This window comes from Myzus persicae, unplaced genomic scaffold (genome assembly GCF_001856785.1).
Source record: "Myzus persicae strain clone G006 unplaced genomic scaffold, MPER_G0061.0, whole genome shotgun sequence".
Lineage (NCBI taxonomy): Eukaryota > Metazoa > Arthropoda > Insecta > Hemiptera > Aphididae > Myzus > Myzus persicae.
The window spans coordinates 266,997-292,076 of record NW_019104133.1 but is presented as its reverse complement, the minus strand read 5'-3'; the positions used below and the strand labels follow the sequence as shown (position 1 = coordinate 292,076).

General features: G+C 31.9%; 2 protein-coding genes across 2 annotated transcripts in view; one reads left to right on the top strand and one right to left on the bottom strand.

Moving 5' to 3' along the window:
* Positions 1–12,283, top strand: part of LOC111039082 (serum response factor homolog) — a 75,380-nt gene extending 63,097 nt beyond the window's left edge. Inside the window, exons 3-4 of the mRNA XM_022322393.1 lie at positions 3,333–3,507; positions 11,875–12,283. Coding sequence (XP_022178085.1) covers positions 3,333–3,507; positions 11,875–12,122 — 423 coding nt within the window. The 3' untranslated portion in view covers positions 12,123–12,283. The remainder of the gene's footprint in view (positions 1–3,332; positions 3,508–11,874) is intronic.
* Positions 12,284–17,789: 5,506 nt separating this feature from the next.
* On the bottom strand, positions 17,790–23,292 carry LOC111039111. The gene is made up of 3 exons (XM_022322435.1): positions 22,512–23,292; positions 21,483–21,640; positions 17,790–18,122 (listed from the first exon to the last, which is right to left on the bottom strand). The coding sequence occupies exons 1-3, from the start codon at positions 22,957–22,959 to the stop codon at positions 17,997–17,999; spliced, it is 732 nt and encodes a 243-aa protein (XP_022178127.1). The 5' UTR covers positions 22,960–23,292; the 3' UTR covers positions 17,790–17,996.
* Positions 23,293–25,080: the final 1,788 nt, after the last annotated feature.

Below are 25,080 nucleotides of genomic sequence, written 5' to 3'. Positions count from 1 at the left end.
TTCGCGCAAAAATGTCTCGTATAGGTACAATTTTTTAAGCCAACGGTCATTACGTTTTATCGCATTGATTCCTGTGCAACACACGTGGTGCAATAGTTCGGTACATAGCGATTAGCGATACATATACATACTTACGCTCACACTCGCGCACATCATCTGTGTGTGTGTGTGCCTATATAATAATATATCATATATACATTTGTACTGGAAAAATAGACGGAGACGGATAGAGAGAGAGAGAGAGAGAGAGAGAATCGAGAAAAAAATTACGGACATTGGTATGCCTTAAATGGCAATGCTCAAATAACAGTGTTTATACTTTATATAAAGAACGCATACGGTCGGGTTTGACGGCGACGAGGCCTATATATAATAGTACGTGTACGCGGCGATTTCGTTTTTCGAAGTTTGGTACCGACCTGAATTTTGCATTTCCCATATATACCACGATATATACCATGAGAGTATGCGTGTATATATAATAAAAATATGTACATACATGTGTATTCTGCAGTCACGTGCGCCAAATTATTTTTGAGGGTATTTATTATATACCATATAAACATTGAAAACTATTACATTATTATAATTCATATACATATATATTATTAGTATGTACAAACTGGGTACCTTAGAGGTTTTGTTTATTGCTATGCGTACACTCATTACATTTGTAGTGCTGTAGGCATATACCAGCACCGCAATGTGTTTATTGTAAGTTTGTTATGTATTAAAATAGTGCTTAAAATTATCTTCACTATGTTCTCAACGTACAGTTGCAGTATATAGGTACTAATATTTATGTTCATATATATTTTCATAATACCTATATATAATTATTTACAGTGCTAGAGATGTTAAGACTCGTGTAATTGTAACGTAATTGTCCAATGATGGATTATGTGAAAATTGAAGAGATTTTTGACAACAAATCGTTTACATTCACACCCTAAACACTGGTCGAGCTACCTGGTGAAAAATTACTATCCATTATGACGGACGTCACTATAAATATAATTTAGTTTTTTTTCTGTTTAATGTTCATGAAAAGTTATTATGTCCAGCGAGCATAATGTAGCATGATATTAATTTGAATGTAATTATATGTTCATTTTACACCGAAAACAAAAGACTATTAGTCGTTTTATTAATGTAGGTATGTTCGTCCACAGTCATTATACTGTTAAATAGAACAGGATTTAGACTGGTTAATTTTTTTTTTTTTTGGTGTGAAGGCGGGGGGATTATTAATTATTATTATTATTTATTTTTTTAATACATCACTTACTAAACTGTTCACGTGCCCGCAAAATGATCATAATAAATAAATGACAACATTAAATTACAGTGCTAAGAGGTGTTTGTTCAATAATCGTTTGTACTGAACTAATTTGAATTTCACCTTACATAAAAATATGTTTAATAAATAGATACTTCTATAGTCCCTACTCTCCAGCTATAAAGTTAAATTGAAAAGAAAATCAACCGCGTGCATTAAAATATATGTACTTAATTTAAATCACACCGAGAACACTAAAATGGTAAACTTTTGATAGTTGAATATCAGAATACGTACCTAATATATATAATCCTAAAGTAAAACAATAATTGTATTTTAAATGTTTGTAAAATAATATCTTCTTTTTTTACTTATAGCTTTAGCTACACATATATTTATAACGCAGTTTAGGTAAGGTGAAGTATTATGAGTTAAATACGTTTTGAGATAATACGGTAATATTTTTAAATTATTTTATGATATTAATATATGTTTTTGATTTTATATTTTCATTGTTAGTGATTACATGTTTACCTTATTTATCCTATTGAGTACCTACTTAGGCTTTATAAAATACGTAATTATTAACTATTACGACATCAAGATTGCTTGTATGAATGTATACGATTTAAAAGTCGTGAGGTGAAACTATAGAAAGATCGAATATGATTACACAAAATTCCCTTTACCTATGTAGTTATTTTCTTTTTTTTTAATTGTTTTTACATTTGTTCATTCGCTGAATTATTTTTTCAACTGTAAATGATGAGTTAATTATATTCAGCAAAACTTTCAACGTATTTACGTGCAGTAAATAAAATCTGTGATTGTCCATTTACTTAACTCGTTTTCTGTAATTTTACTGTACAAGTTCAAATTTTTAGGAAGAGTAATGACTTGGAGTAAAACACTCGAGTATATTCATGTTTCTATAAATATATAATTACGAATCAAACTAAATGTAACAATAATCAAAATCAAAAGTCGAAAAATTCAATTTTGATTTCGAAATAAATAAGAATCATTATTTACGATTTCACTGTACGTGCATTTCATGTTTTTAACGAATGTCGATGACAAGCTATGTAATTCCATACATAAATTTATTTTTTTGGACAGTCTGTTAAGCTGGGGACACTGCACTCGCTGCAGCGGTAATTTTAAGAATACGTGAACTGGTTTTCGACAACACTGACGCGTCGATCCCTTTTGGCGTATTTATAATGTTATATATTTCATGTTTATTGTAACTTGATTTACTGAACGTATTTTCTGTTTACCGCCGACCAATGATATCGACCAAGTAATGAATGAGCTCATATTTCGTATTTGTTATTCGTATATATTATATTATATATTCATAAAATATCTTTAATATCAGCTTCTAAGTTTAAATATTTGTTGTGTAAATAATTCGGTAACAGTGCGATCGAAGCTCTATTGACTGTTTTCATCCTACTCAGACTAATTCCCCGAAATAATTTGTTCTTAAATCAAACAATAAATCTGTACAAGATATCTTACAGGTTAGGTAATATAATATTATTTGGTACCCGTAATACAAAGACTGCATGGGGCGGCTATACATATATATTTTAATGTTACCGAAGTACCTACGACTTAACGGACGATAAACTGCGAAGACGGTTAACACTTACGGATATTAACGCTTCGTTCCTTGGCAAAATACTAAGGTCTTCTCAACGCTTTTGGTATTTTAAAGTTCCTATCCGAATCCCAGTTATGCATCGAACTATATAATATACAGGTAAGTGGTACTATATTGAATCGATTTCGTTTATGCGCACGAATTTGCTGCTAGCCATTGCTTTTCGTACACCTATATTATGTCGAATGACGACAGGCTTATAGACGTATTGCCCCGTGGACGATCGCGCGCTCGATATATCGTATTATACCTAGTACTAGTTTATCGTCGAAATATTATTGTGATACGGATGTCATCATCCGTATTGAGCGCGTTGGAAGTATAAAAAATAATAATACATGGTGAAAAAACAATATTGTAAAAACGTGTTCTGTTTGATTCCAGGAAACCGACGGGATGAGTTCTAGAGCGTCGGACAGCGGCGCAGAGTCTAGCGGATCGGAATCACCGCCCCCCGCAACAGCCGGTCCAGCCACGCGGTCACCACCGTCGCCGTCGCCGCCGACGTCCTCCTCGGCAGCAGCAGCAGCAGCAGCAGCAGCAGCCGCCGCGTCTCCCGGTAAGTACCTATATACGCGTAGACAACGGGTTCTATTATTATTATTATTATTATTATTATCATTATTGTTGTTCTCTTCGTCGATTTTTTTTTCTTTCGTCCTCTCCCTATCCCTCTCGATCACTCCGTCTCTGTCTGCCGTCTTGCGTGTACGTCCGTTCCCGCGCACGTTTCGTATCATTATCGGTTCCGGACCGGATCCTTTTACGGAGGGCCGTCCGCGACGACGCGAAAATAATAACGAAAGAAAAAACGAGACGAAGAAGAATAATATTGTCGTGGAAATAAAAAAAACTAAATCGGCGGCAGTGTCTAGCGCGCGCTGCAGTTGTTGTACAGCGAGGTATATTATTGTATACGACGTACGTTTGTTGAATAAAATGCACTTCACTACAGCTAGACCGCGTGGCATCTTCCGTTCTCGTTTAGTCGTTTGTCACGTCGTCGCCGTCTCTCTCTCTCTCTCTCTCTCTCTCTCTCTCTCGGGGGGAAACTTACACCACCACCGCCGCCTCCGAGACAGGAAGTGTACCGGAAACGGTCACCGCCGCTATCGTTGCTCGGAGTTACAATATCCTATTCGCGGTAACGTGTTCGAGTATTTTTCACACGTTTCCGTAAAGAGAGTTCTACACGGCCACTGCAAAACATGATGAAAAAAGTGACCAAATATACGGAAAAATAATCTAGGTGACACGCTTGACGCTTATATCATACAATTATGTAGACATTCAATTAAGGTATTAGAATAAATTATATTATGTTTAATGTTGTATGTAATAAGTAATAACATATTATTATATGTCCCATTCGAGTATTATAATTTATAATAACCACATGGACATGGCTTAATAATAAATTGTATTCCAATCTTAAATTTTAAATTTTAACTTGTGTCATCGAGGATTCCGGATTAGCTACCGCGTAACCATTAAAATCTTTGTGAATTTTTTTTTAAAATTTAAATATCACCAGTGCTCAGTCATAAAAATTAAATACCACTATGTATTAGTGTACATTATTATATGTATTGTTACTTGTCAACCTTCGTTCTATTAAAAAATCAGTTATTTATTGTTTATATTTCAAATAACTGGCATACCTTAAGTCTCTACCTTTTTGTTTATGTAGGCTCTTGAAACGTGGTCATATGCCGTTTTTTCGCTATCTGAGTTCAATATTTTATCGTCGTTTTAACATGTACACTAATTGATAACCACAAACGTTGTTATTCAGTCGATGAAACATAATATTGTGTTTATCATAATTAATTCTGTATTATTAGCATTACATTATTATTTATTACTATTATATTATATATTATGACGACGGCGATTTCGATAGGCAAACTAAAGGCACGTTAAACGGGCACACGCGGACAAGTGCAGCAATGCCGCGTGAACGTGCGCGTCTGATGAATTTACGTATAGTAAGTCTCTTTGGTTTACGAACGTAAAACCGTGGCCACCACCTGCTGCTCGTCGATATATTGGTTAAGTCATTATTGTTACGCCACAAATTAGCCTAATCATCGGCACCGCATTGTGTGCGTACGCTGTCGGTTTTGGTAATGTTTGGTTAATCTGTCTTCCGTCTCCTCTCTCTCGATCTCGAACGTACGCGTGTACCCACATCGTGTGCGTCCCGTGCTTTTCGACGTAACTTCTCCTATACTTTTTCTTCTTGTTATTTCTCCGACGGTACATTCCACGATGACTGGGCGGTGATTTTCCATTGGATAACGCGTGACAATATAACAATATTATGGGTATATTGTCAACGTCGACACGGTGGTGGTCGCGGTGATGGTTATTTTCTGATCATCCTTGAACTTTATACCTCGGGGCCTCGAATCCATCTGAATCTGCATGAATATTATATTTTAACCTAGGGAACTGTAGTTTGGGAGAAAACCACGGCTTCGCTATTTCTCATAAATGTTTCCATATAATTCAAACACCGGTCACATAACGTCAATTCGACAAACGTGTTGTCGAATAGTCTATACTGTAGTAGTGTAGTTATATGCGAACCGAAAATAAAACGCATATGCATAAACATTCCATTTTTAAATGATACACGTCGGTAAACATTTAACAGTGAATTTTGGTATAAGTTGACGGCATTTATTTTATTTCTACGAATATAGTCGTACAGAGGACAAGCACTAAATGTCAATTTAGAATAGACGAATAGTAATAAATTAATAATAATTATCAGAAAAGAATAATAAACTGGAATAAATTGTGACTCATGCGCATGTATATTGTATGCTCGCTAGAATAATGAATCCATTTAAATGTCTATGCCTATTGCCTACCAATTATTTTGAAAACTTTCATTTTTGAAAATATTATTTTTCATAATTTGATGTCATTGCAAAACAACAGTTTTGATACAATTTTTATCGTTATTACTTTTTATTCAAGTGTTTACTTTTGATATAACCATACATTTTTTAATTCATATTTTGAAGACGAATATTTTTCACAGCAATTACTTCGTTACATAAAAAAACGAATATCAAACAAGAAATTCATTGAATATAACTTCAAATACTATTTAATTTTAAAAATGTAGCAATGTATAGTAATACTACTAATAATATACAGATTGATCTATTTGAGTGTCTGCACTAATTATTTCAAAAAGTTTTACTTTTTATAGCAAAAACATTTTTGTAATGACATTACATCATGTAGAAAATATATTTTTGAAATGATTAGTGCACTCAAATAGATCTCTCTGTATAATGTTTGTTGCGCAATACACTGCGATAAAGTTCTAAAAAAGACAATGCCAGCTGCAGTATTTTCATTAACTTTAAGTAATACACATCGCAATTTCTATTTTTATTTCGAACTAAATTAGAAACTATTTGTAGCACCTATATTATTTACATATTTACACTGAAAACGTACACATAACATTAAACAGTCATTCTAATCGTTACATAAATAATGTAGAGATTACACAAGAATACCTAATGTAATCTCTACTATATAGTTTGTGAGGTAAAATTTGAATGACCGTGTAGAACTTAAATGTGATATTATGTATAATTTATTACTATTATTATTATTATTTTATCTTTACGTTCATGTGTGAGGTGCGTCCGCCGTGCTAAGTATATTATATAGGTATGTACCTACTCAATGGCCAACAGCAATGTTATGTGGTTATATTGTGTTGCCATCGTCGTCGACAACGACGTCGACGAAGTGTCAAGTACTTCGTGACAAAGAGAATTTAACGTGTCATTTAGGACGTATGTAATTGTTTGGATTTTCACCAGCAGGTACAATTGTCGCCCGTTCTCGCGTGCATGCGTATGTTTTTTTTTATTTCTAATCGGTCGTCGTATGTACACGTATAGAGCGTATATGCATATAAATAATAATAAAAAAAAATAAATGTGAAAATAAACAGACTTGATGATATTTTGGGAGGGGACGAATGAGTGTAAAGCAGAGAAATGCTTCTATATAAGACGCGTGCCAGCGTAAATATACGTATCCGAATCGCTTACGTCAATCATTATTATATTGGATACATTCCCGCAATCGGATGTGGAATGTGCTCTATTATTTTTATTCTAAATTACTGAATACCGCCCGACCACGGCGGTGATCATATTACTATTTATATCTTAACTGTTGAGCACTATATGGCATATTAATATAAATATTATAATACATAGGTACTACCGTATATAATACTGTGGTGATTAGTACGCCCGCGCACCTGTCTATATAAACAATATGGCAAGTAACCTGCTAACTTCGTGTTCCTGACTTCTTGCTCCTTTCCTTGGTTGCATCTTATTATAGCTTATGCTGTCTGGCACAATGAATCAACGATAATATTATTATCTAGTAACACGTTAAAAAAGTATACAATTTTTTATAAAAATTTATAAAAATTTATCTACACCAGGGATGGCGATCCTTTTTGTACCAGCGTGTCAAATAACAATTTTGGTTGGGCTTTGTTTTTCCTGCGTGTCAACTATAGTTCGATAACCCTTCAATTTTTTTTCAAAAACTTTAATATTATTAAACTTACACATTCGTGTGTGTCACTAAAACGCGTGTCATAGGTTCGCCATCTCTGATTATACCATAACAGGTACTGTTATATGTAGAATTGTAGATTAATATTATATGCAAAATTAAATTGAAAACAACACTACATTTTTCCTTTTTCCAACAATACAATGAAACGAATCTGTTTTTAAAGTAATGTAAATATTAAAATACCTACCTATGTTTTCAATGTCAGACTTGTGTTTTTCGTAAAATTAAAATTCATTAGGTGTAGAGCAAATACAAGAATTTTTAGTTCTATTATCGCCGTTCAATATGATTAATCAAAACGGATGGTATACTATTTTTACATTGAATACATCGTTTTCATATTCAATTAGACGTTTTAAAGTCGATAGTGGGTATGTGCGCGCTGATATTAATATAAATGATTCAACTTGAGAATTTTGACACTTAAGCTGTTCAGGTTACGCTTCTTGAATTATTCAACTTGTCATAGGAGATCACATGTTTACAAATTATTCTCATAATATTAAAATGTATATAATTGTACTTATTTGAAATCTTGATTGCTGACCGAAATCGTTGGCTATCTTTTTCTAGTTTATTCAATTTTTTTTATCTTAGGTAGTGAGTTATAATTATTATATATGGTTTCATTAAGTTTTAATTTTTAAGAGCAATAGTTATTAATGTTGGTCTTGATATTCCATTCAACACCTCTATATAGATTTAAAATTTGAATAAGTACACATTATATTTTAAAAGGTAATTCCTGAATTTTCCAGTAGCTTTCAGTATCAGCTAAAAAATAATATATTAACATTTTTGGATGGGAATCAATTTTTATATATTATAATAAATTTTTAGTTAAAAATCGTTATGATTAAACATAAAATAATAATAATTCACTTAAACAGTACAATTTTGAGATTTATTATGAGTGTTCAATGTACAAAGAGAGTTAGTTTTGTCTGGTTATATAATGTTATATACTTATATCTATTCAGTGTTTTGTATCTGAAACAATCGGAACCTGTAAAAACCATTTAATTGTTATCATTAAATAACTGAATGTGATATGTCTTCCTATTTTTATGGATTCAATTTTCTAAATACATCTTAGAAGAAATATATCCTATTAAAACTATGTATACGAATATTTATAGTATTAATAGTATTTTATATTGTTTAATTTCAATTTCCAATGTTCAACAATAAATTAATAATATGTTGTTATACAATTAATTGACATTCTCTGTTTTGTTCTCATTCACATTATTTTATTCTTTTAATTTGTCCCTAAACATTTAATATATTGATACAATACATTTTTGAATTTCAAATAGTTTTTTGCATGTGTAAATATAATTTTGTATATGTTGACCTATTTTTAAGTTCTGTACGGTGTTATTTTTAACCCAATTAACTGTTCAGCCATTTTTATTTTTTGATAATAATTTCTTATAAGTTATAAGTTAAAAAGATAGGTTGTGATTCGAATTTGTAGCTCATCCAGCAATTTTTTGATAAACTCAGTAAAAACATGATAATGCATAAATTCCCGGACCCTAGTTATAACAATATGCAGACTGCACCACCGTGTTTTTTCTCGTCAATTACTTGTTCCTAGTTCATTGTTTCAAATCAATATTTTTGTAAACATATTTTAATAATATAATTGAAAACATTTAATATGTTTTTAATATTTACTTAGTAATTATTTTTAAATTGTCTAACATTTTTGTATGGAAATTTAAAAAGTTCAAACTTACAAATACTTTGTTAAAAATTCTGCCAGGTACCTTTTAATAATATTATTAATAATAATAATAGTATGTGTCCAATTGTACCCATGCAGTACAAAAATAGGTCATCGATTGAAAGTTTCAAACCAAAATCGTAGGTATATACTTAGCTTCTGGACTAAAATTCAACACTGCCTACTATAATAATATTTAACGTACCTACATAATATTATTATATTATAATACTATAGATATCAAAAAATTCGATGTTCCGCCAAATGCCTCCAGAGTATAAAACGGTTATACAGCCTGGAATCGATATTATGTACGTGTGATATCTAATCTATTGTTTATTATTATATTCGTAAGCTATATACGCTTATACTATACTATAGTATCATCCTTAACACTCGCACACTCGAAAAAACGTTTCTAAAAAATATCTGCGCGCGCACGCACCGGGTAAATTGTTGCGATTGAGTCATTACGAAATACGGTTGTGTCGTCGTCGTCGTCATTATTTTTGTAGGTGAATCTATAATTTAAAATATAATACAATATGTATTTTTAAGTGCGGACTGCGGAAGTGGCCCCATCATTGATTTCCTGTCATACTGATGAATGAAGAGTGAATAGATGATTTTGCGAGTTCCTCAAACACATCGCGCATTGACAAGTAGCGTTGCGCTGCTATCGACGTTTAATACAACTAATATTGTTCGTCGTGTGTGTATACTATATGTCTATATAGTACTACCTTTAGTGCGTATATACTTACAGCAACGTCGATATGAGTACTGTCGAACGCGGTGGTTAGCTTATATTCTATTATTTTATATTAATCGAGCAGTAATTCTCTTCGGGTTTTTTTCCTGCCGCACACACGCGCGTAACGGTACATTTGTATTGTATTTGGTACTTTGGTAGGTACCTATATTATATATTGGTTCCCTCGTAATCATAATGCAACGGAATTATTTAACAAACAATGGTTCGTCATGAATTTTAAATTGTTATGTATCGTATTTGTACATTCGAATTATATCGTTAGCAGTATAGGTACACTGTGAGAAACGGCCGGAGGCGAAAAAAAATCCAATAAATTTAGAAACGAGTTTCGATCATTGGAAAAAAAAAATTTCTTGGAGTATATACACTCCAAACTTTGATGTTCTACCGCGAGATAATATTATGTAGAAGGTGTATGTCGTTATAATTTTTCTTCGTCCTACTCACAGGAGTCGGCGTTATATTATTATAGTATATATCAGTTGCAGGTATATGATAATACCACTCTTCGTCGTTGCGACTGAACTTTTACTGCGGAAAATTGTACATAATAATATAATATATGTAGTATCATTATTATTGTATATAGATACGTAATCTATATATATACATTTATGTATACCTACGTAATTTTATGTTACCTCGCGCATTAGCAATCGTTTTATGGTGGCAAGCGGATACACTTGAACGGGTCGGCCTAATAAAATATTTAACGTGCGCGTACGACGAATAATATTCTTTAAACTGCGTTTTATTTACATTGCTCTGTCGACCGCAATATGCATTAAATCTCATAAAATATTCAACGGGTTCTCGTTTGCAGTGTACCTATATAATGATACATATGCATTGTACAGTACACAATACTTATGTTATAACGCTATTGTTGATGGGTTGTGATTTGAATGATCATAGACGGATCGTATATATATATAGGTACGATATGCATATGATATACCTAGCTGTATACCTATACATTATACATCGGTGTGTGGCGTCTGAAATGTATTTTTATTGCCAATTATTACTACAAGCAGATGTACTTTTTTTAAAGTTTTATTGCTACGGTGCCTATGCTATAAGTGCATACATTACATTTCTATTTTTTTCTTGCCCAAATCGTTTTTAGATTCTTCTCATCGGCTGTGTTTACGCGTATGTCGTTTTTATATTAACACATCGAGTGTAAGAACTGAACACACGACTCACACGACGGCAGTAAAATTAATCCGAAAAAACTTATATTATATCGTCCGTATATGACTGCAGACTATATTATAGCCGCCTGCACTTGGTACGCACATACAGGCGAACTGCTCTGTGTATCTATCGTGTAAAAATGGCAAAAATTATAAATTAGAGGCAAACTCAATTTTCGAACTAGTAGACGATTATTAATTGCAAGAATTTAAAGTTTAGTTAAGCGGGTAGTAGTGGACGGACATTTTGCTGGGTTTTATATATTGATTTTCATGAAATTTCAACCAACGGTTAACTATTATCAGTTTATCATTATTAATATCTTTCTAATTAACTATCAGGTAAAATAAATAAATAAGTGACCAATTGAGTAAACTTTTCTCTGACGTGAAGTCTCTCTAGTAAAGTATGATCAATATATTGCATCATATTATGTTTCTTAACGTTTCAAGTTTTCAATGCTGAATAGATTAAAATGTTTTATCTTTTAACGTGGTCAACGAGAGGGGGGCTAGAACTGTTTTAGTTGTTCAGAAATGTTGTGTTGTCGAAAGAAATTTATGTTTTTTTTCTCATCGTTGCAGGGATTTTCAGATTGACGTCGAGTAACGCGGAGTTGGTGTACTCGAACCTAGCAGCCATGGTCAATTCGTCCGGCGCTTCCGGTCCACAGCAACAGGCGGCCGTACTGTTCCGGTTGGGGCAGCTAGGTCGGCAGCTCCAGGCGTCCGGACAACAACCGTTCATACTACCGATGCCGAATCCGCCAGCGGCTCACCAGACGCCCGCCGATCTCAGCAGCAAATCGTCGCGGAACAAATCGGAACTCTGAAGTCCTTTTGCATGGTGCCGGCGTCCATGTAAAGTCCAAAGTACATGAAATATAATATATTGATATGCAAAATATAAACATGATGTGCACGCCCGCCGATAGTGTCTTACATATTATAATGTTTTTTTAATTATTATTGCAATATGTTGTATGGATTTTCCACACACTATTTCGACGTTGATCCTTTTTCGCGTATGTGTATATCTTTGTATATTACATGTAAATAACGCCACTTAAGAACTTATATTACTGTGCAATGTTTACGAACTTTTCCTTTGGTTTCCGGTCTGTGTATGCAATTATTCATATCGTGGGGTTTCAACTATCGTTCCAAATGTCTGGAACAGTGGAGGGAGAATGCAGCAATCGTATACGCAGTACCTATAATATAATGATATGCTCACGTCTCACATAATATAAGTCATACCGTTTTGCAGAGGCCATGGAAAATTGCCTAAAAGAACCCCAATTATAAGCATCATCTAATTCTTATCACAAAATGTCAGCGTAAAGCGTATGTGGACGTGTTACAGCATTTTATACATAAATATTACCTAATAATTAATATATAAAGTATAATTTACGAATGTTCATATTTTATCTATTAAATTTAATATCATATTATTATAAAAAAATTAATTTCTTCGACCAAAAATCGTAAAATAACACTCTTTTAGTCTGCAACTTAATTTAAAAAATATATATATACAATGTTATATTATATATAAAATATAAATACAATATACCAAAATTATAAATACTAATTTTACATTATTATGTACAGTCATACACTGCGTATACAATTTGCAGGCTGCATGTAATTGTGTATGTGCGTTCATTTTAAAGTTGTCATTTAGAATTAATCGGTTTTTTCAATTGTTTCTTGACCCCCGATATGACGTAATATCTCGCGTAAAAACTGACCAATAATTTTTCACGTATATATTGGCGATGATGTTATCCATATGATTATTAAAAAAATTCGATTTTTAATTTTGTTTTGCTTATTAAAATAAATCATATGATTTGTTTTAATTCATACGAATTACATTATATTAATATTATGTTTATTTATAACCTTTTTTTGATCCATTTTGGTCTTATATCTGCTATTTTCTAATACATACCTATAGTTTGGCAATAAATCATTTTAAAATATTTTTTAACATATTTTCACTCACATATTTCAAAATGAAATTATCGTACCAGCTTTCACTACAGTGAAATATCAATTAAAAAATTGTATCCAATGAATATTTTAATGTAACAAATCAAAATATTTTTCGTAAATATATCATTACGCATCTATTTTGATTTGTTATATATTCGTTCCCTATAAACTCAGTACTTTAGTCTACTTAAATCTTGATCGATTATAAACGATGAAACAGTAACACATAGTAATGTCTAGAGTTAAATTGGACCAATTTCACCTTATTCTACGTCATAACATCAAATCCAGTGTCTGACTAAAATTACGCTATTGTTGTAACGTAATTGATCTATAAAATAAAATCTATTTTGATTTGTAACAATCTGGAAAGAAAATTTAATATTCCATATTATAACCGACACTTATAAGTTGTTCCTTTTTATCTACCTCTTCCACCTGCCTTTCATAAAATTTGTTATTATTATAACTACATATAATTTATTTATCTTATTATTGTAATTTTTTGTTCATTTATACAAAATCTCAACCGACCAAATATATATAGGTATAAATAATATATGTATATATTTTTTAAATAATAATAATATTTATGTTAAACATATATATAATAAGTACCTACTTATTAATTTTCGACTGTATTAAAATGCCTTAGTCATACACTGTAAATATTGTTATTAATTATTAACAATAATTTTTATAAGAATTTAATCGAGTCGATTGTATAATACTAAAATATTATACGAGTAATTTACCATAATTTGAAAAAAGAATATGTGTAAAATGTAAATCGACTTAAACTAATATTATTTTGAGTTTTTTTTTACAATAGATTTGTCCACAGACTGATTATTTTTGTACCTAATTAACAATAATTTTAACATTTTGAACTGACATTAATAATTTTGACTTTGATTTCTACATAATATTTTTATGACGCAGAAAAATAGTTTATTCGTTCGATTTATTATATTCGCTCTAATATGATCCTTTTTACTCGTGTCATAACCATCACAAGAACAAGTAATACTAGTAGTACCTACCTACACAATGTTCTGAAACAAGCATGAAACGTGAACAATTTGTCAATCATATTACGCAATCAATTAAGGGGGAAAACGGAAAAGTTTGTATTTAACATTTTCATAGATTTATGATATAAACAGGAAAATATTATTCAATATTCTATTTCAGTACTAGATCGTATGTTCATATATAGCGATTACAAAATTTAAAGGCATGTAAATATATTGTTAAGTGACAAAATAATATTAATATATTTCTCGCATGTCATAAATATTCATACACTCAAGCCCGAGTGTTGTCTTATTATTATACGATTCATCAAATGACTGGACGTCTGCACTTATTATCAAAGACGACCTATCCTTGCTCTAGTTTATTGTTTCGATAATTACGTTCTTATAGCATCATGAATATGTTGGTTTTAGAAGGATTGTACAACTTTTATTGCCAGCAAAGTTTAGTCGCGTCAGAAAAACGTATGTGTATAAGTTTTACTTCCCTTTCAAACCACATTAAAATTTTAAAATAATTAAACAACCCAAACAATAGGTAAATAAAATACATTTTTAAAAACGACATAAATTAGTGAACTACGATGAAATAATATGATTCTATACACGAAATTAGGTACCTATAAAATACATCATTAGAATTTGACTTTTGGCTAACATTTTTCTTTTCTTTTTTTAAAATCAAAATTATTAATATAATTTAATTGTTACACATATACCTATTTGTTTATCAATAAAATCTTATTTTACAAGAATTGTCTTCGTTTTTTTTTTATTTTATGAAGAATAAACCTAATAAATATAAATAAGTTTATCACTTTTATTATATACATGGCTGTATCGTCTTGAATGATAGTCCAGCAGAGCATGCCAATTCCACAGGTATAGTAGATGTTAGAGTTGGATTCATAACATGTATAAGTAATGTATATTAGCTACTAAGTTTTTTTTACTCGCAAAAATAATTGTAAAATCGACCGATATTATTGAAAAAGCCACATCCGTTCGCAAATTGTTTGTACACAATTGTATAATATACAATTTACATTATTTAAAATGATATTAAATAACAAGAGCAGATCAACAATGGGGCATTGACGTAGGTATTGTATCACATTAATATAATATAATAATACGACGTTCACGCTATAGACAAATTTAGTATTAAGTATAATATATATACCGGTGGACGGTTGGACACTGAGCACAACAACTCGAAAAATCTTGACTTTTGTAAATTTCACCAATTTAAAGGTTCAATTTAAAAATATGAATTTCTAAATAATATAAATTTAAGCAAAGTCGAAATAGAAAACAAATATATTACTAAAACGAATAGTGCATGTGCGCGTGTGTACCGTACTTATTTATAAATTCATAAATTCTACATATTCGGTTTTATGAGAAACATCAACACCACACTACCAAGTTATACGTACTTATAATATTTTATAAAATATAGGATCAACACGACGATACCCCATTATTGGCGCGTCTGCAGCTGTGTTGTATGTACAGTGTACACTATATCGGTGTCCGTGTACGGCACACAAACGAGTGTAGGTACAAGCAATCGATGTTTTTTTATCGGTATAATATTTTTATAGTTATAATAACATATTAACATAATATACTTACATTACATAGCCAGACGATTATCGTACACTATAATAACAACAGCAACAATAACATCGAATATCGCCATATCAAAGTTTACCTCCTATATATATATATTTATTGATCGAATGGCCGTAATTATAATAATATCGTTATTATCGTTACCAATATTATCTTGACAGATTATAATAATATATTACCATAAGTTGTAACACAAAATAAACGACACCACGCGAATTTTTGTCCGACAGTGTTATTATGTTATATGCGTAGAGTTCAAACGATAATATTTCATAATCGACAAAAATCTCGTCGACTAATATCTCTCTAATACCTACCTGTGAATCGTATCTAAATAATAGCTAATAAATAAATACATACATTTACATAGTTCATACATTTTTTTTTTAAATTTTTTATTAGAGAATATAGTACAATCTATACATAAAAGCATAGTAAGAATATGTGCTACAATACATTTAGAAACATGAATAGGGTGAGGGAAGGAACCATCCAGTGATCACACTTTTTTTTCTTTAATCATTAAGAAGATCTCTGCACCAATTTATTTTTAGTCGCCGTGGTGGATTCCCTGGAATCGTGTGAGTGGCCAGACCGGATATTAGGGGGTTGGGGTGAGAAGGCAATTTGTTGAAGTTCATACATTTCACAATTATTAAATTGTCGTATGACTCGTATGTGTACCTATACGTAATCGGACGTGTCTTAATTTTTTAAAACCCCCAGAACGATATGTAGAATACAAATATCTGGACGATGCAGACAACGATGGTGTCGAAATGGTCCATCAGTAGTGGGTGACTGGTGTAGAGGTCTGCACCATCAATGGCCGTTGGTCGGCGGTCGTACAAGGTATATTTATTCAAAAGCCACTCTCGAATGCCAATCAAATTTCAACAACAACAGAAATTACTGTACGATAAAAAGGCTTTTTAAAAAATACACCAATGTGTATCACATTGTATACATATTATACTTTATTACTCGACGAGGTATATAAACTTAAACATAATAGGTATACAGGCATATATCATGTATTATAGAAACATTAAAACGAATATTATTACAATACAATCGATAAAACCTTCAAACATAATATAACAACAACAATTATGATTACAATAATAAAACGAATATGATATAATAATTAATACAAATCACAATTGCAGTTGATTTGGCAGACACTTGACGAGACTGCTGTAGAACAAGTTTGTTGACGCGCAGGGATAAACCATGTGGGGGACTTTCCTATATATATATATATATAATTAGTTTCTAATAAAAATATATGGGGAGAGGGTGTTTTTATCCCGCCTTAGACGTGTTCAGAGACACTTTATACGATGATAAATAATAACAAATAACACACGAAAACATTAAGTTTTGTGTTTTTTCAAAAAATTTAATTCGATCAAATATATTATAATTTAGTTAAAGTTGAAAACTGATAGATGTAAGATCAACGTTTTTTTCATTCGGGAATTTAATATTACATTTTTGAGGGGTCCGAAAAATGTGTCATACCTAATTTATGAAACAATCCAAAAAAATCCTAAAAACTATGTATTATGTATGGTTTACATGTATGCGTCGGGAATCCGAACTGTCTGGAAAACAACGAGCATTAATTTAGGTATTTTACTATTATAATAGAATATATTATATTATACTTGAGACTTCAGACGTCCCAGTATCTAACGGAAAGGCTAAAAGGAAGCATATTTCATTATTCCCCTTAATTTTATTTGTACACTCCGATCTCTATATTCTTATATAACAATAATAATATACAAAATGCAGCCATTAAAAGTGTGTAAAAATTAAAAAGTAAACGGCTATAATAAAATATCATGATATTAATAAAAATAATTATTATTATTATATACGTATATAATATATATATATACGTGAACAGTACGACAGTATCTTTTTGTCTAACACAGTATAATATTATTATGGACATATTTTATGGTATATAAATAATATTAAATAGGTATAATTATTATATATATATATATATTTTTTTTTTTAAGAATCTTCGTCGCCCACGTCGTCTGTATTCTCCACCAACGCTTCGTCGGCGTTCATCTTGTTGGCGCTGTTGTATCTCGGTCGCATCAGCGTCTTCGCCGACTCTATCCTCTGGCTTAAGATCTGTAAGAAATGTGATTTTTATTTTTTTGCACAAAATATTGTCACGGAAATCGATCGAACACCGTACGTGATCAAGATTTCACTGATGAAAAAGTCTATAATGTTGGGAAGTGTCAAAAGATACATCGCTTATAATATCATGTTTATAGTTTTGAAACCAATTGCAATTTATAAGACCTCTTTAATCGGCAGTTGCGCCATGTTATGTTGTATATATATATATGTATTATAAAATATTATTTTCAACCAAGTTGAAGAGCTCTGAGCCTCTGACATATATTAATATATTATTACTATTAAATGTATGTATAGGTACACAGTTCGATACCTATACGTAATTTGTAATTATAATTCAATTCATAACTCGTACCATTGATTGATGAAATTGCGTCACACGGAATACCTTTACGCATTTATTACACCTATCGATTATTCCGCGAGTGTCAATTAATAATTATTATCATTACGATTTACGGTTAATCGCTAGTTTGAAAATAAAAATATGAATTCGTCAACATTGAACGCACAATGTCCGTTCGCCGCATTACGATGCGTTATTATTACTTATCACGTTATTATAATATTATAATATTATTGTCGTAATAATATATAACGTAATGTCTGACGTCTGCTAAACGTTATTCGTGTGCAGTGTTCACTACAATGGTTAATAAAAAATAGTATAATAACACGTCAACGTAAGCCTTAATTATTTAATCTTAATTATTCAAATTTATTTAAGTTTAAATTCCTGGGAGATTTAAAATACCATACAAATACGGCTGTACATATTTTTTAGATAGACATTTTTTTAGCAAATGTTAAGATGGCTCATGACATCATCCAGCAGTATGTTACAATGGTTTTTAGAACGATTATGATACATTAAATATATATTATATTAGATATTAAGTTAATTCTAAATTCTAAGTAGATATTTGAGCATTTGTTAGTGCCGTTTGGATCTGGACTTAGCGCTACATCAAATTATTGAAAATTATAACAGATTATAGTGGTCATTTTTGATTTTCTCGATATTTTTCTTGCTCGTATTGTGAAATGCACGTATATGCAGACAGTCTGCAGACATAGAATATAACAAATAAACATTCAGAAGGTATGTTACTGAGTACCACTCAGAATCGGTTTTTTGAACGCGATAATTTATTTCATTTTTATTGTTTGTATAGTTTAACACAGGGTGTAGGATGTTTGAGCATCGCTATTGTTATAAGAACAATTTTAAAATTCTTAAAATAATATGTAATTATCGACTATTTTGACTAGACACTTCAGCTGGTCATTATTTACATGCATAAAAGAATTCCAAAATTATTTCCAAATCGAATTCTTTTTGATTCTGATGTATACTTCTATTACCCATGTTACCGGTGAACCTATTATCCGGTCGTGTCGCCAACCGTTAAAAAGTGCAATGCTCAAACGACCAATCGAAAATTCCACCCGGCAAGATTAATGATGCGCAAACGACAAAATCCGTTCACATCAGAATATTGTAGGTAGCACACATGATGGCTCACACTGCTATGGCCCACCCACTACTCAGTTGATTTTTTTTTAAATTTAGTACCTAAGTTTTTACGTTCTAATAGTTAATATTATTTTCCCATCAAGTAAACGTCTGTCATCATACTCATCAATATTTATTATTTATATACCGTATACCTTACAAATAATAATAGATTATTCCCCACAATTTATTGCGTAGCACAAAACCTAATTAATACTTGGTAATTACACTAAATAAACACAAAAAAATAAGGCGAATTCATGTAAGTCCTTGGTTCTGAAAATAAATTTTTTCCACGTAAGAATAGAATGCAATATTAATATTACAGCGATATTATAATTTATAACTAATTAAAACCAATTAATTATTTATTTCAATGATATTTAAAAAAAATTATTGTGGAAGGTTGATACGCATTTGATACTATACAGATACATTAACGAAATTCCATATAAATATTCACTAACTTGATAAATGCCATGAATTGCAATTTAACGTTTTATCTTAAAATATAGAATTTCCCCTTTTTCTTTTCTTTTTCAAAACTATATTTTCTAGGTTATGAAATTAAGATTAATTGATATACAAAGAATGGTAACTTTCAAGTTTTCAGATTAAAGACTGTAGAATGTAATCAAAAAGTTGTCTAGTGCCGAGGTGTTACATTTTTAAGGGTTTAGTGGAGGAGCGATTTAACAATATAAAAAAATCGAAAGTTAGAAATAACTAAAGTTTTGATGAGCAGAGTGACGTGACAAAAGAGTACCTGATCCGTTAAAAGTTGGTCTACTACCCTTATTCATCTAAAATTTAAATACTTTGAAGTTATGAATCATAATCAATCAACTCATTCAAAATTAAATTTATACAAATTTAAAATTTATTTTTTTGAATATTCTGCATCAAATATGAAAAAAAACGTACATAGTATCAATATAATATCAAAATAGTTAAAAACTTAAAAATGATAATGATAAAAATGGTAAAAATAATTTTCTTTCAAAAATGTCGTTTTGTAACAACTTGAAATTGTTTAAAAAAAAATATTTCCGAAAACGTTAATACTTTTAGAAATAACTAGTGTTTGCGTTTATAAGAATCGGCTTGTATTATTCATATTTATAAGTGTATTAATGTATCTATTGTATAAAAATATACAATATACTAGGTGGGCGTAATCGATATAGCAACGGAGTCTTCGCAAATAAAATTATGCCCTTATGTATTTTTAACACTGCAACCGCCGTTGACTATAATATTATTGATACCTAACAATGTAATATAGAATATGCACGTGAATCATGGTATAACAGTATAAGACATTAAAACATTCTTATTATTTACCAAATGTTTTTTTTTTTTAATTGGTTATAATATGTTATTTGTTTGGCGCAAGTCCAGAAGTGTATTTCGTAATATTTCGTCTGCAAAGTCAACAGCCTTTTACAACAACAAAAAAAAGCAACTATACCCTCTCCCATCATGGTGTATTGCCTTTCAGAATGTGACGCTCTTTATTTATCCGTTTTATTATTTACGTGTCTCTCTATAATTATATAATATGGAAAATGAGTGAATAAGTAATAACGTGGCGACCGATTCTAGTTTCGAATTAATCGCAGCAATACAACTGTCCTCCTTCCAACTACATATATGTATGAAACATATATATGATACTGTATGATGTATGATGTATGACATTAAATTATCATATATAATTTAATAAATTAGTAATATACCTAACAATAACAATAATGGTGATTAATTAAAAATATAAAAACTATTATTATTGTCACGTGAATATTATGATAGTATCTTATGGGCGTCACCTGTTGTCGTCTATTATCAGCGTCCGCCAGTTTCTCCAACAGCATCTCGTGGGTTAGCGGCGGTGATTGTTGTCCCTCCATCATTCTCAGTCTCTTCGGCGGATGTTTTTTTACGACACTCTGTTCCTCTTCGGTCAACGGAACGCTAAACGCTATAGCTGCTTGCACACACACACATACACACATGCGTAAGTTTAAACAAGTTAAATGAATAAACGTAAAGGTAATATGGAAACGGACAAGACCATAGAGTCTGAAGCTTGGACTACTAACAAACCAAAACCATAATAATATTTAGGTAATAAGATATTTTACAAATCGTTTTGATCGACTAAAATGTAATGCACGTGTACTTGATCATGTGCCAAGCGTTTGTTATATTGTATAGTGGTGCGCGTATAACGAGCTCAGCTGAGAAGTCGATATGAATAAATAAGCACACTGCAGAGAGTGACATTTTTAAGAGGATGTCAGCACACTACTTGTTTCCTCAACGCACAACATAGCAAATTTGCATTCAACAGAACCATTCCTCTCTTGTTTACCATTAAAACTAAAGAATTAGTTAACCAATTATTAAAACTTCAATGCAAGATTGGCGAGAATATTATTATCTATTAAGCACCTCATATGCTTTCAATAATATTTTCATTTCAAACTTAGTCATGATCGTTTGAAAACTGTTATATTTTAGTATATAACATAATTGTTATAATTCACTTTTAAATTAATATAAAAATAGTGGCTTTGGAAATATTCTTAAGAGAAGTAAAATAAATTTGGGACTAGCTCGCGTACATAAAGGAGCTGGACAGTTGTGAACTGTGTGAAATATTTACAAATCATTCCCGCAACAGTGAAAAGATCTAAACTATTCGTGCAACGGCAATGATTTATTATATTGGTAATATCATATACGATATTATAAACAGTAAAAAAAAAAATATGTTCAGTATGCTGTCTTTCTACATACGCAATAAATAATGCTATAATATCATTTTTTTGACGAATATAAAACGTGATTCTAACGTGATGGTATTTCCAATTTCATTTTGCTGAATTCCTCGTTCTGCATGGCAGGCATCGGCATCGTCGAACCACCGCACCCCATTTTATGTACGTAAATTGGTGGGCTTGTTTGTCTAGGAAAACGGTCTTGTAAAATATCAACTGTTCCGGTGTCCGGCAAGCAATTAGCTGACGACGGACGGTCGAAAAGTGGAAAAAAACACCAACGATAAAAATACCGCACACCTAAAGGCCGACGACGGTTCGTGAATGTATAATCGAGTTCGGTGCTTTTCGCGAGCTGTACTAACCACCGGCGGGCCCGAGTGTTCGAATATAAAGCCTGCGAGCACGTGGTGTCGGGAAGGGAAGTCGGGACAGGCGCGTGGCCGCCCGTACCCTTCGCCCAAAGGTTACGGCCGAAAACCGCGCAAACGCCCTCCGCGACGGTCATATTATAATATGTCATTTTCGTTTTTATGTTTAGTATTTTCCCATTACTTCTTGTTTCGTTCTCTACAATTAACGCGAACTTGTGTCGACGACCCCCGTCACAAGGACGAGTGTAACTGTAGCCTGAGTGCAACGGTCTATGGGGTAAATGACTGCATATGAATTACGAACCGAGTCCCGTGCAACTTTTTAGAACGAATTGAGTCCTGGGTAATGGGTTGTTTTAGTAAACTAATTTCGAGTCCTTGTTTTAATACTAACTGAGTACCGTCAGACTTAAAAAAAATATCTTTCGTTCTCAGTCATACAGACTCGAGACTTTGTTTTTTTTTTTATTTGTACATTACAATTTACAATCTGTTACAAACTAGAACTATAAGTAAAATATATGGATGAATTTATGGCTTAAAAAAAAGGATAGATTAAAGAATGATACAGTATTATAACATAGTACCTATTATAAGGTTATAATAAGCAAATGAATATAAAATTATCGAAAACACAGAAATTATCTGTTATTTTAAATAGACATTTTCAAATATTTAAGAGTTGCAAATTAAATGCGAATTAACAGTCTGGGTACCCCAGGAAAACAATCGTAGGTATACAAGCCAAATATCAATGTTTAGTTGGTATTCATCATCCTAAAGTTGCGTGGACTGTGTGCGATGGGTGTAATGAAGAAACAGCGTAATTAAATAATTTTCTTTACTGCAGATGGAGTCATGGAGAAAAGTTTCAGCTCCATTTCCATTTCCAACAAAATTATCATACTAAACAATAACATATTCGGCGATGAATTTTAAGTTTAAATTTCACTAAAACCAAATAATGACAATTTTATTATTTTAGATTCTGAGTAGAGCGATGAATGTATTGATTTTACAATGACGTGTATTTGAGGGTGGTTCGTGGAAGCAAATTTGAGCTAGTTGGTACTTTTGGGAGGTCAAAAGTTCAAATCCTCAGTGGAGAATAAACTCTGACAAGCGAAAATTGGAAAGCTCGACGTTGCACCCAATAGAGTTAAAGCCTTAAAGGGAGTCGCCAATAGTGCGCAGGGAGACAATTGTTTTGCTCGACTTTCATGATTATTTTATTGTTTTAAAATAGAACTATACAGTCGATTTTAAAAATAGTACTATAAGCACTTCTGGGAAAGTAGAAGAGCTATAATATTATCAAGATGGGTTAGATATCTCTATACATACCAATTCCCGGCATGCAGATATGATGCGAGGACCTACATAATATATACTCAATAAAATAAATAAAACTTAATATTTATAAAGCCCAAAAATGTATGATTGTATCCGTATTATCTATCCGTTGGATGCATGGAATAGACCGATATGCGTATAGGCACAATGGTACATTTTATATAGGTAATAATATTAATAAGTAATTAAACCAACTCAGCCATAACTAGCGGAGGTACGCCACTTTTACTTAAAAGTATACTAAACTCGAATATCGATAATATACTAAATACCGATGATGACATTGCTTATTTTGTATTGAAGGTTTCATATTTTAATTCATCGCAATTGATAGTATTAATATGTATTAAAAGCCATTGAATCGAGACGTATTATATATTGTTTGACGGGGAACGTCGACGGTTCGGTGAAGGGATGGCGACTAGCCTCACGAGCCCCCTGGACCCGCCACTGGCCTGGAGACGTTAACGCCGCCGACCGGCCGGTGTCTTGCGGATTTTTTCGGCGAACACGTCATATTGTAATATTATAATGCGCGTCTCGTGCATTCGACCATCGTCATTATTTTACACGTACCTGCGAGTGTACGACAGCCGGACAGCACACTGTCATGACGTAGGGGCCGGATCTCGTGTGGTCCGTACGACAATGTCGCAACTATAATATGTACAGCATGCGCGTGTAATATGTACAAGTGCACGCGGTCGGGCCGCCGAGGGAGAGACGCACGACTCGCATCACAGACCGCGCCGGCATTACTCGTATATTATATATTTTATATATTATGTTTAAAACGAAATCCTTTTTCCGCTATTAATCTCTCGCTTTCTTCTAGCTCGTGACGTAGGCATACATACGCGCACGCACGCACGCACACACACACACACACACACACACACACACACACACACACACAC

Coding starts and splice junctions, on each gene's coding strand:
- LOC111039111 (XM_022322435.1), bottom strand. CDS start 22,959: ATGACATATTATAATATGACCGTCGCGGAGGGCGTTTGCGCGGTTTTC. Junction 21,641..22,511: donor GAAATTGGAAATACCATCAC/GTTAGAATCACG, acceptor GTGTGCAAGCAG/CTATAGCGTTTAGCGTTCCG. Junction 18,123..21,482: donor CTGATAATAGACGACAACAG/GTGACGCCCATA, acceptor CATTTCTTACAG/ATCTTAAGCCAGAGGATAGA.